The sequence below is a fragment of the Fusarium oxysporum genome, chromosome III (genome assembly GCF_013085055.1).
Source record: "Fusarium oxysporum Fo47 chromosome III, complete sequence".
NCBI lineage: Eukaryota > Fungi > Ascomycota > Sordariomycetes > Hypocreales > Nectriaceae > Fusarium > Fusarium oxysporum.
The window spans coordinates 2242820-2259263 of record NC_072842.1 but is presented as its reverse complement, the minus strand read 5'-3'; the positions used below and the strand labels follow the sequence as shown (position 1 = coordinate 2259263).

General features: G+C 47.8%; 5 protein-coding genes across 5 annotated transcripts; 3 read left to right on the top strand and 2 right to left on the bottom strand.

Annotated features, from left to right (window-relative positions):
* Positions 1 to 1051: 1051 nt before the first annotated feature.
* FOBCDRAFT_290124 (P-loop containing nucleoside triphosphate hydrolase protein) lies at positions 1052 to 3752 on the top strand (the record flags this gene model as incomplete). The annotated part of the gene is made up of 4 exons (XM_059611763.1): positions 1052 to 1457; positions 1619 to 2287; positions 2351 to 2783; positions 2847 to 3752. The coding sequence occupies exons 1-4, from the start codon at positions 1318 to 1320 to the stop codon at positions 3750 to 3752; spliced, it is 2148 nt and encodes a 715-aa protein (XP_059464438.1). The 5' UTR covers positions 1052 to 1317.
* A 575-nt stretch (positions 3753 to 4327) lies between these two features.
* Positions 4328 to 6960, bottom strand: FOBCDRAFT_217916 (FYVE zinc finger-domain-containing protein). The gene is made up of 3 exons (XM_031176313.3): positions 5596 to 6960; positions 5146 to 5542; positions 4328 to 5094 (listed from the first exon to the last, which is right to left on the bottom strand). Exons 1-3 carry the CDS (start codon positions 6498 to 6500, stop codon positions 4540 to 4542), a joined length of 1857 nt encoding a protein of 618 aa, XP_031047446.3. The 5' UTR covers positions 6501 to 6960; the 3' UTR covers positions 4328 to 4539.
* A 348-nt stretch (positions 6961 to 7308) lies between these two features.
* FOBCDRAFT_258399 (uncharacterized protein) lies at positions 7309 to 8206 on the bottom strand (the record flags this gene model as incomplete). Its single annotated transcript, XM_059611223.1, has 2 exons — positions 7309 to 8109; positions 8195 to 8206. The coding sequence occupies 2 exons, from the start codon at positions 8204 to 8206 to the stop codon at positions 7780 to 7782; spliced, it is 342 nt and encodes a 113-aa protein (XP_059463677.1). The 3' UTR covers positions 7309 to 7779.
* Positions 8207 to 10761: 2555 nt separating this feature from the next.
* Positions 10762 to 14244, top strand: FOBCDRAFT_316976 (uncharacterized protein). The gene is made up of 3 exons (XM_031176308.3): positions 10762 to 12612; positions 12662 to 12941; positions 12999 to 14244. Exons 1-3 carry the CDS (start codon positions 11157 to 11159, stop codon positions 14032 to 14034), a joined length of 2772 nt encoding a protein of 923 aa, XP_031047441.2. The 5' UTR covers positions 10762 to 11156; the 3' UTR covers positions 14035 to 14244.
* Positions 14245 to 15162: 918 nt separating this feature from the next.
* Positions 15163 to 16418, top strand: FOBCDRAFT_270998 (Alpha/Beta hydrolase protein; the record flags this gene model as incomplete). The annotated part of the gene is made up of 3 exons (XM_031176307.2): positions 15163 to 15384; positions 15439 to 15579; positions 15633 to 16418. The coding sequence occupies 3 exons, from the start codon at positions 15163 to 15165 to the stop codon at positions 16416 to 16418; spliced, it is 1149 nt and encodes a 382-aa protein (XP_031047440.2).
* Positions 16419 to 16444: the final 26 nt, after the last annotated feature.

Genomic DNA, 16444 nt, shown 5'->3' with positions numbered 1-16444 from the left:
ATGTAATTGACCACTTCTCTTGTTCGTGCAGTTATCCTTTCATCCGCAACACAGGTAGAGCTTCCAAAGCTAATCAACTCTGCTCAAGACTGTTTCTCAACTACAGTGCCTCCAGAGACATAAATGCTTTGAGCCGAGTACTGCAACACTGAGGTATTATCTGCAAAAGTTAGATACCAGTGAATAGCGTTCTCATAAGTCAACCCATCCCAAGAAAGGCTCTCAAGTCTCCCTAGGTCCCTCCCTCCCCTGCCAATCACCAAACTCCCTGGCTAGTTATCCCTGCCGCGCTGAGCAACTAGACACGACCTACGTAATTGATGGTCCGGGGGAGCTCAATTTTGCTTGTGACGGAAGTATTCAGTGGGCCGGAACCCTCGACGACAAGGATCCTGGGGTTTCCAAGATCGAGCAGAGGACTCTTTTCTGTATTTGGTTTGGTGTAGGTCCCTGGAACCCCTGCTTCGTTTACTGCTAGCACGGCTGAAGTTGGTTACGTAGCTCGGAATTTCCAGCTGGTGTGTTTTTTTGGGGTTGACTTTATTGATGAGACGTGAATTCGTGGCTCCTGTTGTGATGGTTTGTGTCCCTTTCGTTCCATAACATAATATGTAGCCACATGAAACCATCTGCTGGCACAACTCGATACCAGAAACGCAATTGTGATCTGACTGGTTCATCTTGACGAAACCGTTTCCTTGCTGTGCAATCTCGCCTCCAAGTCTGTAATACTGAGAGGCAGTGAGTGTATCGCGTGTTCGTTGTGCATCACAGTAGGGAAATACTGTGCCGAGGACACAAAAACCGCCAGTCCTCTGCAACAACTCACACTGTTTTGGCCTCGCTGAGTTCCACTTCCTGTCACCTTGCATTCAAAGCCTTCCTTTCTCCCTCACCTGCAGCTGCATCTGCACAGCCACTCTGCTTGACCTGAACGCTAGGTTCACACTACTGTGACCCAGAACATGACGAGGGGATCCCCAATAGATTGCCGCGCTTTCGCCATCAGCATTTCTATTGGGCTGGATACCCTAGTCTCGTGCCTTTCGATGCATCTTCCCAGTTTCTGTTGCCTGTGAACTTGGGTCAACGTCTTGTCTCATTGATATAAAGAGATTAATAATGCCATTTCTGGATAAAATCTAAGGAGTCGCTTTGGAGGTTGAAGGTGGAACATAAAGCAATGCAGTTTGTTTGCTAGTTATATTAGTCAATCGTTTGGTGGTTAGGTAATGTACTAGGTTAGCACAGCGGCCCTAAGATGTTCCCTTTCTTGACCAGAACAATCAACAATCGATAGACAATCCGAAATGCATCATGAATCATCTAACTAATCAGACCAAGGAGTGTGCCGATTGCTACATACTTACATACCAGGAGTCACCGTATTGGGACTTTCTTCAGTTGCAGCAGTTCTTGTCGCCTTTCATAAATATGGAGATGTCATCAATATTATAGTACGAGTCAAAATATTGCATCTGTTGCTCTCAGCCTGGTTTCGACAGCCAACAGTGAGTATCGCTATACTTGCTCCAGAGGAAGTCAAGCTAACGATACGGTAAAAGTCATATTATACTCGCCAAATCGGCTCATCTCGGTTCTTCACCAGAAATCACAGCTGGCTCCAGTCTGTGGGCACAAAACCAGCCTTCAAACCATCGTCTCAGCAACTAAGGATCGCAAAACTCTGCGCTGACCAGAATGTCGTGGTATCAGCAAGACCCGGATCAGGCAAAACCGCCACCATAGAAGCTATTGCGGCTGCACACCCTGATAAAATAATTGGCAGTATTCTCTTCTCAAAGAGACTTCAGAGTGAAACATCTCATCGTCTGAACAAGTACCACAATAGCGATGTGTACACTTTCCATGGCATGGCGGGTGTCCTCCTTGGACAAGTGGTTCCGAGTGATGGAGCACTCATCAAGCTCTTGGAGAATATCGATAAGTGCAGCAAACTTCCACGATGGACCTCAACACCTTTCGACATCATTGTACCGGACGAGTTTCAGGACTGCAATCCAGAAACCTTCTGGCTAGTCGAGTGCTTTGTCCGGGCCAACAACCTTGGGAAAGGAGGCCAGCCTACGCGCATAGTCGTCCTCGGCGACGAGCGCCAATCGATATACCGCTTTCGCGGTGCTGACCCTCGCTATCTGACTCTGGCCCCTGAGGTGCTAGGCCCAATCAGTCCCTATCCCTTTGCAGAAGTTCAGTTAGGCAACAGTTTCAGGCTGTCCTCATCGACTGTCCAGTTCATCAACCGTGTCTTCCTCGGTGGAGAGCAGTACATCTCCAGCCCGAAGCGTGGTCCAAAGCCCATTGTCCTGAGATGCAATATTTAGGACAGTTTGGCATTGGCTAGAGCGATTTCCCCCCTAGTAAAACGTTACAAGCCTGAGAACTGCGTGATAATAGCACCCTCCGTTCGTACGAGAGGACCGTTGCAAGCACTTACAAATGCATTGACTCAGGTCTATGATTTGCCGATACATGTACCTCCTGATGAGGAAACACCTCTCAACGACAAGGTGATCAATGGAAAGTTGTGCATCTCTACGATACATCAGTTCAAGGGTCGAGAGCGTAAACTTGTCATTCTTCTTGGCATCGATGCCTCCTATTTCGAGTTCTTCGGCCGCGACTTGCCAGATGACAGCTGTCCCAACGAAGCTTTTGTGGCTCTAACGCGCTCTCTGCAACAACTCGAATTGGTCCACAATGATGAGAGTAAGATGATGCCTTGTGTGTCCCTCGATTCTCTGTACGACACCGCCAAGATAGTCAACTTAACAACGAGACGAACAAAAATTCCACAACCTGATCTACCTGGACGCCCCCTATAGTTGGGGCTTATGCTTCCAAAATCTTGCGGAGCCCGTGAAATAACGCGGTATGTCCAGGGCGATGCTCTTGATAAAATTGTCGAGCGCCATCTTCATGTAGACAGGATAGCGCCTCCTCTCCCTCGCCATGAACACATCAACATAAGAAATGTGATACCCTCGGATCTAAAAAGGGGGTTCTATGAGTCTGTTAGCGACATCAATGGCCTTGTTATTGCCGCAGCTCTGGAACTAGCAACAGCCGGAACATTAAGGTCACTAGGACGACCAAGTAAAGGAGAGGTTGATGAAACTTTGTCAAAATGCCCCGAGAAGCTTGTTGCTTGGCTTTGCCGGAAAGCTTGCGAGTATGAAGCGAGTCTCTCGGGCTATCTACCGCGCGTGATTCAGATGAAAGACCACAAGTATGACTGGATCAAGCCCGAAGACCCCAGCCTTGCTCGGCGTCGAATTGATAGTGAGCTGGTGGGTTCTGCCCGAAAGCTGGATTTTGAAGTTGAGATGCAGCAGCAATTCTATATCGATGGCCAAGAAACTCAACTCTGTGGTCGAGCAGATATTGTAAACAATTCCGCAACCGAGAGCAATGACGACATGGATAATCGAACAATATGGGAGATCAAGTTCGTCTTAAGCCTTTCCAACGAACATGTCATACATGCTTGCGTTTATGCCTACTTTTCAGGCTCAGAGTCTGGAAAGTTACCACGCATCATACTGTACAATGTGCGAGATGGGGACAAGCGCGAGATCATACCACGTCATGGAATAGAGGAGTTGAGACAACTGATCACAAGTGTTCTTAGACTTCGATATACTTCGAAAGAAGAGATGACATACGAAGAATTCATCAAACGGTGTGGCAAGACAACGCGGAAGGTGATGAATCTCAGTGATGGGTCATAGCGAAAGCCTAGAAGCAAAAGTTAATCATGAGACTCAGGAAGAGGGTAAGACTCACCGAGATGCTTCACAACATACTATTCATTCTAGAACATTGAAGTTTCACAATTCCTATTTAAGGGCATAATTTCTGTATGTAGAGTCATCTAGACCATATCTCAAACTTAGTCTCATAGAAACTGCTGAGGTCATGGGGCAGGGAGGCTTTCCAGGCAGAGCGTTGAAAGTATGTTTATTCGACCTCTCTTTCACTATATCATTGGGATATCAAGAGCCTTCGTAAGTTCAAGCATTGCATGATTGTAAGATGTGAACTCTTCATGCTCCATCAGAGACCAACGTGACTTGCGTTGATGTGACCATCAGACTAGCAACGCCTTGATTTACCTGCATATGTATTACGTAGCCCGTCACTTCCAAGCTTTTTTTGGCTGTGTTATAACGTTTGAGTTTGGTATAGGTAAGGATACTGAGTTACATAGCAACGAGCATAGACTCATAAAACCAAACACAGTGACAAGATCAAGGAATCAACTTTAAAAGCAGGCTATTGACACAATGGTTTACAATGGAGTGAATTTCATGAGTATTTCTGTATTCTTCGTCACATCGTATTAAAATATCCAATACTTCTTGCACAACTACATGACCCATATTCCAGTTCAAACGCTGCAATGAACAAAGGCACAGTGGCTAGTGCTCAACCAAATCTAAGACATAAGAAAATGCTGAAAAGTGGCCAGTCCCATATCCGTTACGCCATTCTCGTATGCAATAAACGCCTCTTCCCTTAATAACCCAAGCCATGCTGGTGAACTGGACATCGTCCGGGATGTTTACGGAACCAAGACGAGATGCAGTGTTTATGAAATCTGCACAGACACTCCAAACGTGCCATTTGATCCCCAACAGTGAATTCTTCGAGACAAATGGTGCACTCTGCATCATCGATGCAATCCTTCTCCGTTGCGGAATAACAATACATGCCTGTCAACCGGGGTACAGCTGGCGCTCCGCCATCCTCACCAGCGCCCAACGTTCCATACGCGCTGTGAGTCTGGATACACTTCGTGATATGTGACTGACGAAGTTCCTCAGCATTTGGCAAGCTCTGGGACGGCAGCTCGCGATGACAAACAGGACATTCATCTTCCTCGGCAATCTGTGGCGTAGGCGGAAGTTCCCGCTGCCTGGTCGATGATTCTCCCAGTGAGCTATAGCGCTCTGGATATGAAGATGGCGAAGCAGCCTGGCCACTTGCTTGGACTCGGTCAAAACGCGACTGGAGCGCTCCACTACGTCTTCTATAGGTAGGACCAGGAGAAGAACCAGATGACGCCGAGCCCTAGTGATACGTCAGTTTATGGAAAAATTCAGTGAGAGAAAGGCAAAGTACCATTGTGACACTCCTCGTCCTGAGAGAGAGATATCTGTACGGGTCGCCACCGGTGCCGGGCGCGAAAACTGCACCATGTCGATTAGACGACTGCAGTGCTCCATAGGCATTACCAATACTGCTTCGTGACCTCTGGTGAGAAGTTCGCGGCGAAAGAGTTGCTTGTGGACTCGGGCTTTGCGGGGGCGCTGTATTCGGATCTGGTACGCAAGGATTGCAAAGCCTCACCCGTTCACCTCCTGACATGTCATTCACATCAAAATATCCGGCTCCTAGTCCGTCAACAAGCAGTGATTGATGGACGGCTGCCTCGGAGCCAGGTTGTCGTACAATATATTGGTGGGGGATGATAATCCTGTGCGGTGAACAGGCGTTGCAAACGACTCTTCCACATTTCCTGATCCGATAAGCATATATAATCAAATGTTGTCTGGATATATCTCGACCTACCTGCAATGATGTTTGCGGATGAAGAAACTAAACTGCGTATGGCAGATAGGGCAATATGTGACCTCATTATCCGGCTGCCATCTTGGGCGTTGCTGATCTGACGATATTGACTGGCGAGCAGAGCGCGGAAGTGGTGGGAGTGCCTCTTCCAAAGGTCTTGGGGATGGTAATGGTGCATCCATTCTTTCTCGGGATGGAGTTGTGTGCGCTCGTTGTGCCCCTTGTGAGTTTGGTGCGGTTACGCGTTGGCTGGACCTAGCTCTCTGATCCGGGTTGCTAGGGACAACACTCTGAGAATCAGGTTGCTCGAACCGCGTGTCACGAGAGTAGCTCACGGGGTATGTCGATAGTAAAGTGTGTGGTGTACCTGTCGAAGATTGACCTGGTTCCTGGGTAACTGCGGGGGGTAAAGGAGCTTGGTTCGATGGAGGATCGCTCGTAATATAGGCAGCATCTCTGTCAACGTTCGCATGGTCCGAGTCTGGGGTTGGGACATTATCTCTAGTGATCCCAACTTGTGCAAGCTCTTGGTTTGAGAAGCGAATAGTTTGTGCTCCAGACTGATCTCGTTCGATCTCAGTGCGAGAGTGATGCGAGCTATGGGTGGATTCTTGGTCTCCTGAACCACTCTCCGATAGACTCCGCTCGATGGTGTGGGATGGGCAGTCGAAGTATCGCGAACATTCTTGGTGATGGAAGCGACGATTCCGCCAAGGGCATATTGGATCTTGTGCGTTATCTTGGTGGTGATATTGGTCTGGGTCTTGGTCGTTCTGGTCGATTTCGCGTTGGCCGTCATCGCTATGCAACGAATGTGAGCTCGGAGAACTACTCGACACAAGAGCACTGTAGTCTCTGGCAGCCTCAGAGGCGAACTGGCCTGAAGCACCCGAAGGGCTGGCCATGATAGCTCATTAAGACTCGGTTGTTAACGAGGGGGGTGATTGGAAATGTGTAGCCCTCGTCTAATACAACATGGGTTGATGATTTCGGTCGAGGGGATGGGCCCCGAGTTTTGTATTGTGGGAGTGTGTAGGTAAAAGAAGAAATTCCGAGTTCGAGTGCGGCGTTTGTCGGCGGTGGTATTCCTTGAACCTATATCAGATGCGATTAGAAAATGGTTGGTTCAAGGCTAACTCGCATGATGCATGATAGATAGGTAGCTCGGTGATAGCCAGGATAGTAAGTAGGTACTGAGTCAGGTCTCGGAGATGTAGCGAGTTGAACGTACTTTTAAGGTGATTAAAAGATGATGCGAAGATGATGTAGCGTCGCACTGAAGACAAGCAACCTTTTAGAAGTGATTCGAACCAAGTCGTGCCGAATTATTTGTTGATTGGAGTAAGTTATTAGAAAGTTTAGTTGGTCCAAAGGGTTGACATTGGGCTTCCACGGGTCCGCTAGGACTGGGCTTGCGGCAGGCCCGTCTCATCTGAGGGGCTGCCCGCTCCGAAGAAGTGGAGCTGGGGGAATCATTCGCCCACGCGATCACCCTTGCATCACCTATCAAACTACCTAGACGGGACCTCTAACCTAGCCTTATTAACCCCTGGGGTTCAACGTGCGGGCTTGAGAGATCCCTTTATTATTCAAGTTGGTAGGTACTATTTCAGCTGGCCTTGAACTACTTCACATCTCATAAAGACAAATCAGTTTTATACAATCTTTCCAAATACCTTACACTCACTAGTTATCATTATTTGGCCTTTTGGGAGGTGAGATAACGCTAGGTCTATAAGCATTTCTCTCTCATTCTCACATCGCAGCTCACTTGATCACTCACACGCTAACTTGAAATGTATCAGGTGGACACACTTTATTGCCTGGGAGTCTGGACAGATCTGGACCCTTATCGCCGTCTGATAATCAATATCATCTTATTTGCCCGGCATTGGTGATTAATTACCCCATAGTGTTAGTGGCCTCGACTTGAAAGGTACCCCTTCACCTTCTAGGTATCTGCACTTCTTCTATCAGCCTTGAAACCAAGCCCACCAAGTCAAGTCTATTTCAGACGGATGGTCTCAACCCATCGCCCAAGCTCCCCAGATCTTCCTCCAGTTTAACTCTTCACTGCCAGCTGCTTGCTCTTCTGAAGAACAAACACCATTCGAGCCCATTTCTCCTCACCTGTGTTGACCCATTGGTGCTTTGTCCCACGTTGGACTGCTACATCCCCTCGCTTCAATTCTCCCCCGAGTCGAGCACCAACTCCATCTCACCCTCAATCACAACTCCGTAGTCTATACTCAGTGTCCGATGCATGGCTGATCTACCGGGTGGGAAGTCAACAAACCGGAGCACCGAACCTCCAGGGACACCAAGCCCTGGAGAGTTGCTAATGTAGTTCCCATATGTCTCTATGTCTGTATTGTCTTCGAGATCAACGGGAAACCCTTGAGTGACGTAACCGAGGTAGAAGACGTGTGTCGAGAGGACGGTCTCGGGTAACTCATCGTTGAGTCGCGTGTCAAATATCGCGTTTCCATCGTCATTATGCTTGGTGATGAACCGCTTTGGTATGGGCAAGGTATTATCTGCCGCAACAGAAAACAATGAGGATAAAAATTCGAAATATGAAAAAAACGGTATTGGTTACTTGATGTGTCATTGTGATATAAAGTTCAAAGGTTATTCTTGGGTTGGGCTCGAGGATGAAGTGAGAATATCTCGTTTCTATATACCTCAGGATAGCTCATCCCAAGGCCAATTTTCATCCAATGCTCTGTCTTCGCGAAGTGTCACCCATTAACTTCCTCCTCGTGAGTACTATTCGTCGATAAATCGATATGACGTTCTTGTGCTCCCTGAATCATCTGATCCAGCTTGGTCCAGCGCGTCGAAAATGCAAGCCCTGGTGTTCGAGTAGCACACAGCCTGATAGACCTCTAATCGTTACGTACCCCGAAACTATTAGGGTCCCGGGCGAATATTTCATTTGTCCCGGGGTGTTCATATGGGTATGAAGCACTCTCCTTGGAAATGAAGGTATCTGGACGAGATTTGGAGGATAAGTTCAGAGAAGGCTTGGTGCTACGGAACTCTCTTCTTGACTTAATTCATCAACATCGAAATACAATGCCGGAGCAGCTCGAAAGCGTTTGAATAATGTTATTTGTGCCACTGGGTCAACCTATTTTCTCAATTGCCTTTATCCACCAGCCAAACTGTTGGTAAATTATATAGCAATGCTTGAAAAGTTGGCGAGGACACAAGATGTTGTTCTTAATACGAATATCATTCCCTAGTTAAACATATGTAAACTTTCAAGGTGCAACATCATAATTGCGTGCATCCTTGGTGGTTGCTTGGTGGTTGCTAATGCAGAGTTATACCCCTGAGGTGGATAATCGCCCCCAATGATCTGTCTTAAGACTTCTATCTTATCAATACGGCGTAAATACCCTCTCTCACGAGAGACTTCCTAATCCGAGTGAGCTTGGATCAGATATGTAAGAAACAAAAGCGATGATTGCGTCCAAGGTTGATGCATCATCTTGTGGGAATGGTTTTCTGCCCCTTTCTGAGCACTCCTCTGAAAATCATGTCAAGGGAGAAAAGACCCATCCGACTATATTATCTTGGCGAATGAAGCAGATGATTAACCATCAGCTATGCCGTGTAACACTGAGACCTAATTGTCGGTTAGTCGGTGAGAGTGAAGTCCACTGGGGTGGTTCCGGCCCAACATTAAGAATTTTCGTGTATTCAAATGATCATTAACTCAAGCTAACGCAATGGAATTCAATCAAAGATATCCTTCATCCTTGAGGCCTTCCGAGGAATCGTGACAGCTTTCTACAGGCTGCTAGTATTCGGGGCCTTGACTTTTATGGATGAGAGATGCTGATAGACGTCGCGTCCCATGGCTTATTGTATTGAGCCAGTGGCCATGATAGAAATTGGGCGGTAAATTTCGAGTTTCCTGCCTTTGTTTATAACTAGAAGTGAATGATAAAGTTAGTCTTTTGCTCCCTTGCTCATCAAGCCCTTTTTGAACATAGTTAAACAAGCCCGCAAACTTAACCCAATTAGACTTATTCTCATGCATGAGCTTCTCAAAAGTTGTAGGATCGTCCGTTAAGCAATTCCATGCTCGGTTGATTGAGGCAAATTTCTTACGAATAACCCCTTTGACGAATCGAAAGGTCACCACAGAAGCGCCGGCTATGCGATATGCTCTGCATCTCGATATCAGCGCCGTGATCGGAGCTCTCTCAGGGCATCTGCAATGGCATTGCCGTTAGTGCAGAATTTGACGACGTGTTTCAACTGGTGCTTGGTGTGATGCCAAACTTGCAACAGAACAAATAGCTGGTGGTCGAATAGCGGAAGTTACACAAACACAGGAAGTAAAGGGGCTGATGTTGAGTAAACAGGCCAATGAAAGCAAGGCCAAACAACGACTTGATATCTTTTTCACCTCTAAAATAGTCCAATGCAAGCATCATGAGACCTCTTTCTCAAGCAGGAGAGCAGCAAACGCCGCTACTGTGTGCATTACGTGGACTGATAAATGAGGCATTCGCGTCTCATTGGGGTCGATCTATTTTACACCAATAGAACTTGGGCAGTTGACGCCATCACACGTTGACGGGCTTGTGTGTATGCAGGTCCAGGACAGGATGAGAAGGCTCATGATATTAGGAACGGTCTTGGCACGGCTGAGTCGGCTTCAGGTGAATTGTTAGCGTTGGTGTTTCAGACGATGGATGGATCATGGCGAATCTTTTTTCAACCTCGCGATCAGATAAGGGTCTGTGTCTGATTGTCTAGTGCAGAATTAGACAGAGGAAGACGTACGCAGCTAGAACAAGACGTAATAGTTTCACGATGGCTCCCTTGAATATGGAGCAGAGTACGTATGCTCTCGATTTCTTAGCCAGTTGCGGAATATCCCATCCCCATACCAGACCCTGGCCAGTCGACATATGCTGACGACGACATCGGACGTAGCCCAAATTTTGATATAGCAGGCCATGATAGCGTTTTAGAGCTTTGACTATCTGACGCGGTAGGCTGATTGACTCTGATGCTGATGCCGGAGTTTGGCCAGAAAAGGGACTAGACCTTTCAGCTTTGATCCTGTGGGCCCAATCATATCATGAGGGCATTCCCCATCAAAACCGTTCAAGATTTACATTTTACCTTTGGATTTTAGCAATGGATCCATGACAACTTAAGAAAAAGTCGCTTCTTGGTCTCTTGTTATTTCCTGACTAGGCTCCATGTCACTGATCCTTGCACCTTTCTTTAAAGCTTTTTACACTCTTTAAATCCCACGGCCAATCATTTGTTTCCTGCTTCAAGTTCCTGCTAATTTATTATCCGTCACTAAATCCGCCACGTTAGTTCCGCTTCCAGCCCTATAGCATTGATTGCTACCTACTACCCACCACTCGCATATCTCAATTCCTCGCTTTGTTGTACGCTGTTTTCTTTCTTTTTCTTCTTTTTTTTTTTTCGGTCACTCTCATTCGATATATTGTTCTTCATCAATGTCAAATTAAGCACCGTTGCGGGCTTAGTAAAGCCTGCTACCTATTCAAACGAGTTGCGCAATGGCTGGCCCTTCGCCCTCGTCCTCGAATCTTTCTCAGAACATTGATCCTTCACGTTCAGATTCAGCCTCAGTTTACCCTGCATCTCAATCATACCCTCCCCCGCCTGTACCGGTGCCGTCCTCAGGAGATTCAGCTGGTGGCGTTTCCTCGATAGCGAAGCCAGAGAAAGGGCTTGCACTTTACGCCTGTGGTCATTGTGGACGACGTTACTCAAGGCCGGAGCATCTTCAGCGCCATGTTCAGACTCATACTTTGGGCCGTAGATTTGCCTGTTCGATTTGTGGAAAGACATTTGCGCGTGCTGATCTCAAGAAGCGCCATGAGACCAACCATGAGAACGACGACACCAAGAAACGCAGGCGTACGACTTCTCTCAACACCGGTAGGGTTACCCATGCTTGCAAAGCTTGTGCCACCGCAAGGGTCAAGTGTCAGGAGGAAAAGCCTTGTCAACGATGCGTTCGTCGCGGCTTGACCTGCGTCTCGTCAGAGGCAAGCTCGTCTGCAGCCATGAACCTAGTTCACTTGTCTGCCAGTGCTCGTTCCAAAACACCTGTCGATGATGAACACGATAGTAGCAATGCTTCCGCAGAATACGCTCCCACCAGCTTTCCTAACCCGACTTCTTACCCTACCGATCAACCGTCGCTGTATGGTCAGAATGCTCACTTCCATGCGCACTCTCGGTCAGCAACCCCGAACACCGGGGATCTACCACCTAGCTCAGAGGCTGGATCTTCCAGCCAAGCCGGGACAGACCAACTTCCCTTTTGTGATTTTCTTCGGGATGTGCTATACGAACAGCAGTACGACCAGTCAGCCAGGATCCCAGAAAATCAAGGTCTCGCAGTATTGAACTTTTGTAATGATAGTAATATGGAACTATCAGACATGGACTTTGGGTTGCTGGATCATTGGAATACAGACGGGATGGCCAGCTCGGCCCCAGTACAGCAAGAGACGCCCAAAAGTCCCGTCGACATGGACCATATGCGGCAGAATCTTGTCACAGCCTGGGATGTGTCTCCATGGCGATGGGACCCAGTAGCTAACGATAACGCCTTCGGCGAACAGGGAAATCTGCCAGTTTCGAAAAGAGATGTGGCTAGTATACAGGCTCAGGCTTCAAAGGGGGGGTTCAGAAGGGTCGTTGACCAAAAGCTTGATTTCGCCGCTCGCGATGGTGTATTAGCACTGGTCTTGGGGGCCTGTCAACCTGATACAATGTCGAGCCGCATCTCAGGGTCCTTTCCTTCAGCAGATCTTTTGGACACCATGTTGCATGTATTTCTCAACTCGCATACCAACCAGGTCTCGGATTACATACATTTCCCGACCTTCAAGCTCAATGAGCAAGAGCCAGAATGGATTGCGGGAGCGGCAGCCGCTGGTGCTGTGTTGATCCCCATACCGACTCTACGAAAATTCGGTTATGCTCTGCAGGAGTCCATCCGTATGTATTACCAGTTCGGCAGTTCTTCTTGTCTCTAACCTTGAAATAGGAATTGTTATGCCTAGACGTTTTGAAGAAAACAACGAAGAAATCCTCAACATAGGCCTCATTCAGGCTATTGTTCTGGGTCAAGACACAGGTCTTTGGAGCGGCAATCGACGGAAGATGGAAATTGCAGAGTGCCACGTCAACATCCCCGTGACGATGATGCGATACCGTGGCAAGTTCCAGAGGTCTTCGTATCCAATGCTTTCAGTAACACCGGCGGATGAGGGTGCGAATCTCGAGCAAAAGTGGCGGACATGGGTCGAGATGGAGAAATGGAAACGGTAAGTATTTGCGACGTTCTTTTCTTTTCTATCTATTATCAATGCTGACCGCGTTAGTTTTGTGTTCCATCTTTTCCTTCGAGATAGCCAACAGTCCATGACAGCTCTGACGAACCCCGTTATGTCATACGCCGAACTCACCCTTCCTTTACCTGCATCTAAGGAACTGTGGTACGCAAAGACAGCAAAGGATTGGAAGGATGCATACTTGAGACGAGAGGCTGGACATATGAAGCGAGCGCCGTCAGTTGGTGATCTATTCCGCGATCTGAACCTCCTTTCAGAGAACCGACATCGTTTGGATGTACAATTTTCGGCAGCAATCTATCTCCAGGCCTTTTGGCTCCTGATTCTAGAGTATAGAAATATTTGCTCATCTTGCAGAACACGATCTTATACCCAAGACACTTATGAAGGTTCCAGTTCACTGCTAGCTGCACGACGCCACCAACTGCTCCAGGACTTGCAGACTTTCAAAACCACAACCATGAACTGGCCCGAGATCACAGCCCAAGAACGCCTGTTGCTCAATCAGCTCATGATGGCATTGCATATATCTATGGACGACTTGCAGCTCTTCGCAGGAAAAGAGGGGGATGAACAGGCACATCGGACATTTCCTGTGCTCCAGCAGTGGGTCGAAAGTGTAGATTCTCGGGCAGCTCTATGGCACGCTGGCCAAGTTCTTCGGTTTGCCAAGCTCTTCCCTTCAGCTCAATTGAAAAACTTCTACGCCGTCGGTGTACATCATGCGGCACTGGCCTTGTGGACGTACGGTGTGATAACAAAAGCCGGGAGCCAGCAAGATATGTCTTCTCAGCATGAAAAGGTCTACATCGACGGCCCGGAAGCGATGAGCGTGCAGCAGTACATTACTATGGGACAAGGCGTGCCAGTCATTCGAGGACCGAACAAACGCAATGGAGCAACTGAGGCATCAATTGAGAATCCCAAGACGACCATGGAGGCTGCTCATGATATACTCCTAGCCAACTTCGGTGGTGCGAATAAAATGGCTCCAGCGATTGTGGAAAACCTAAGCATTTTGATACGGCAACTGGGAAATGTTGCTTGGGCAGTAGGGTTAGGTTAGGGGGTCTGGGATTGTCATGATGCGATGTGTATAGTAGGACGAAGAGTTGCTATATTTTCTTGGTCTGGGACCAAAATGAACTTAATAATACCCGCATACCTAGTACTTTAGGCTCATGTGAACAAGATTAGGCAGGAAATAGGTAGGTGAAGCTCCTCAGCGCAGCAGCAGCAGCAAAAGGAAGGATCTAAAGCGAATAGAGAATATCAGTCATGCCCTTGAACTGGTCAAGGTACATCCTTTCAGCATTGACAGAGCTTCATTCAACCCTACTCAATATAGTCAGCCTGAGCCATGGCCACCTACACATGTTAATCATGAATACAAGCGACTTTATGGAGTTCAGCCAGTTGTCTAACAGCGATAAACCGTAGCCTCAGCACCTAAATGAAGGCATGACTTTCTACTCTACCATAAACAAACAACCATGGATACTACATACCTTGTTCGATAAAGTCCATCCAGAGATAGTTGCCACAACTGATGAATTGTCTAGAGACGCAGTCTGTCGGAAACAGTATTCACAATTTTGAAATGCTCATGCTTAACTACCTATAGAATACAATATAAAGCAACCTTAACTAAGAGGGATGCCCAAAACTACTGGATACTTTAAATGCCGGGTACTTATGTTAACTTTTATGGATAAAAACACCAGGCTTTATTATTATCCAATGAGATAGATTCATCCCATAGTAAATATGATAATAGAGGGTATGACATGCTCTGGGGTATATATCGGTACTTCAGGTGGATATTTTTAACCTCCGGCTCAGCCGGCCGGGGGCTAACTTGATACGTAGACAAGCTCTCAGCTCAAAAGCCCATGTGGTGACGTTATCCCTCAAACCTGCAAAGCTGGAACCCTTTTTTAATCTTTTATTTTATTCCTTGTCCCTGTCGATCACGGCTTTTTTCAAAAAGGTGAAAGGAGCAATCACATGCTGGGCATTTCCGCTTTATCGCTGTGGCTGCATCGTTGACTCAGACGTGCTACACATAATCAACCAATCTAACAAAGTGGCTGAACAAGTGTTCACCCTTTCCCTTCACCAGCCAGCCCATCAGCCTCTACTCTTGCTTTCTACCTTACTCTTTGCTCTTCTCACCATCCAGTATTCTACAAATATGTTAGCTCAAGATACATCAACGGCCCTCGTGATCACAACGACTGCTCTCTCAACTGTTGCCTTTCTCGCTATCGCCCGCGCACTTCTCTACCCTGTGCGCCCGAAAACCATTCGCAATCCGCTCAAGGCGGGCGTGTACGACAATGCCAATGCTGATAAGTTGAAGAATCTTGTTTATCAACCTGATCAGTTTCCTGGCGCACGAGATGTCGAAACCCCAGTAAGCCACTATCTCACGGCCTAATACCCAGAACTATGTTGACCACGGACATAGTACGGAAGCATTCGTGTTTACGAGTTTGGCCCGGAGGACGGTGAAAAGGTCTTCTTTGTGCACGGCATCAGCACACCCTGCATCACTCTTGGGCCTATAGCTCTTGGGCTCGCCAAACGGGGCTATCGTGTGATGCTCTTTGTAAGCTTCTTTCTACCTACTCGGGCTCTCCAGCTTGACTAATATCTCTCGAGGATCTCTTTGGACGTGGTTTCTCCGATGGTGTCGCAGATATTCCACACGATGCCCGTCTCTACGTCTCCCAAATGCTTCTCGTCTTGGCTTCCAGCCCTCTTGCATGGACCGGTACAAACGCCTTCCGCCTTGTAGGCTATTCTCTCGGCGGTGGCATCGCAGTTCACTTTGCCAATGTGTTTCCCAACCTCGTGCGCGACCTTGTGCTCCTTGCACCTGCAGGTCTAATCCGCGCCGCCTCCTTTGGCCGCGTCTCTCGATTCCTCTTCGTCTCTGGCCTTGTCCCGGAGCGCATTCTGGCCGTTGCTACACGCAGTCGTCTTCAAAAGCCTATCGCCGCTTCAGCCAAGCCACCTCCCAAGACGCCCATCGAGGCTGTCACTACGCCACCACTCAATGTTGCTGAGGCAGAAGTGGTTCCAGCATCCGGTGAGGCCGTTACGCCGTTGGAGCAACGTGTTATGGAGTATGTGCGCTGGATGGTCACGCATCACAATGGTTTCGTCCCCGCGTTCATGTCGAGCATTCGCTTTGCACCCCTGACCGATCAGCATGACGCCTGGGCCAAGTTGTCCAAGCGTGCTCCTGGCACTACAGCTATTTTACTAGCTAGATCTGACGAGATTATTGATCCGGACTCCTATCGCCGGGATGCACTATCTCTCGTTGGTGGTGAGCACCATGTCCGCTGGCGAATTCTTCCAGGGAGCCATGATTTTGTTATGACGCATGCGGGAGATATCCTTAGTGAGATTGACGACATGTTCAATACTACTAAGATGTGATGATAGTCATGTTTTGTCGTATCACT

Excerpts from the sequence above, each read along its gene's own strand:
- FOBCDRAFT_316976 (XM_031176308.3), top strand. The coding sequence starts at position 11,157 with ATGGCTGGCCCTTCGCCCTCGTCCTCGAATCTTTCTCAGAACATTGAT. Across the intron at positions 12,613-12,661 it reads TGCTCTGCAGGAGTCCATCC|GAATTGTTATGCCTAGACGT; the intron begins GTATGTATTACC and ends ACCTTGAAATAG. Across the intron at positions 12,942-12,998 it reads GAGATGGAGAAATGGAAACG|TTTTGTGTTCCATCTTTTCC; the intron begins GTAAGTATTTGC and ends TGACCGCGTTAG.
- FOBCDRAFT_217916 (XM_031176313.3), bottom strand. The coding sequence starts at position 6,500 with ATGGCCAGCCCTTCGGGTGCTTCAGGCCAGTTCGCCTCTGAGGCTGCC. Across the intron at positions 5,543-5,595 it reads ATCCGCAAACATCATTGCAG|GAAATGTGGAAGAGTCGTTT; the intron begins GTAGGTCGAGAT and ends TTATCGGATCAG. Across the intron at positions 5,095-5,145 it reads GGACGAGGAGTGTCACAATG|GGCTCGGCGTCATCTGGTTC; the intron begins GTACTTTGCCTT and ends ACGTATCACTAG.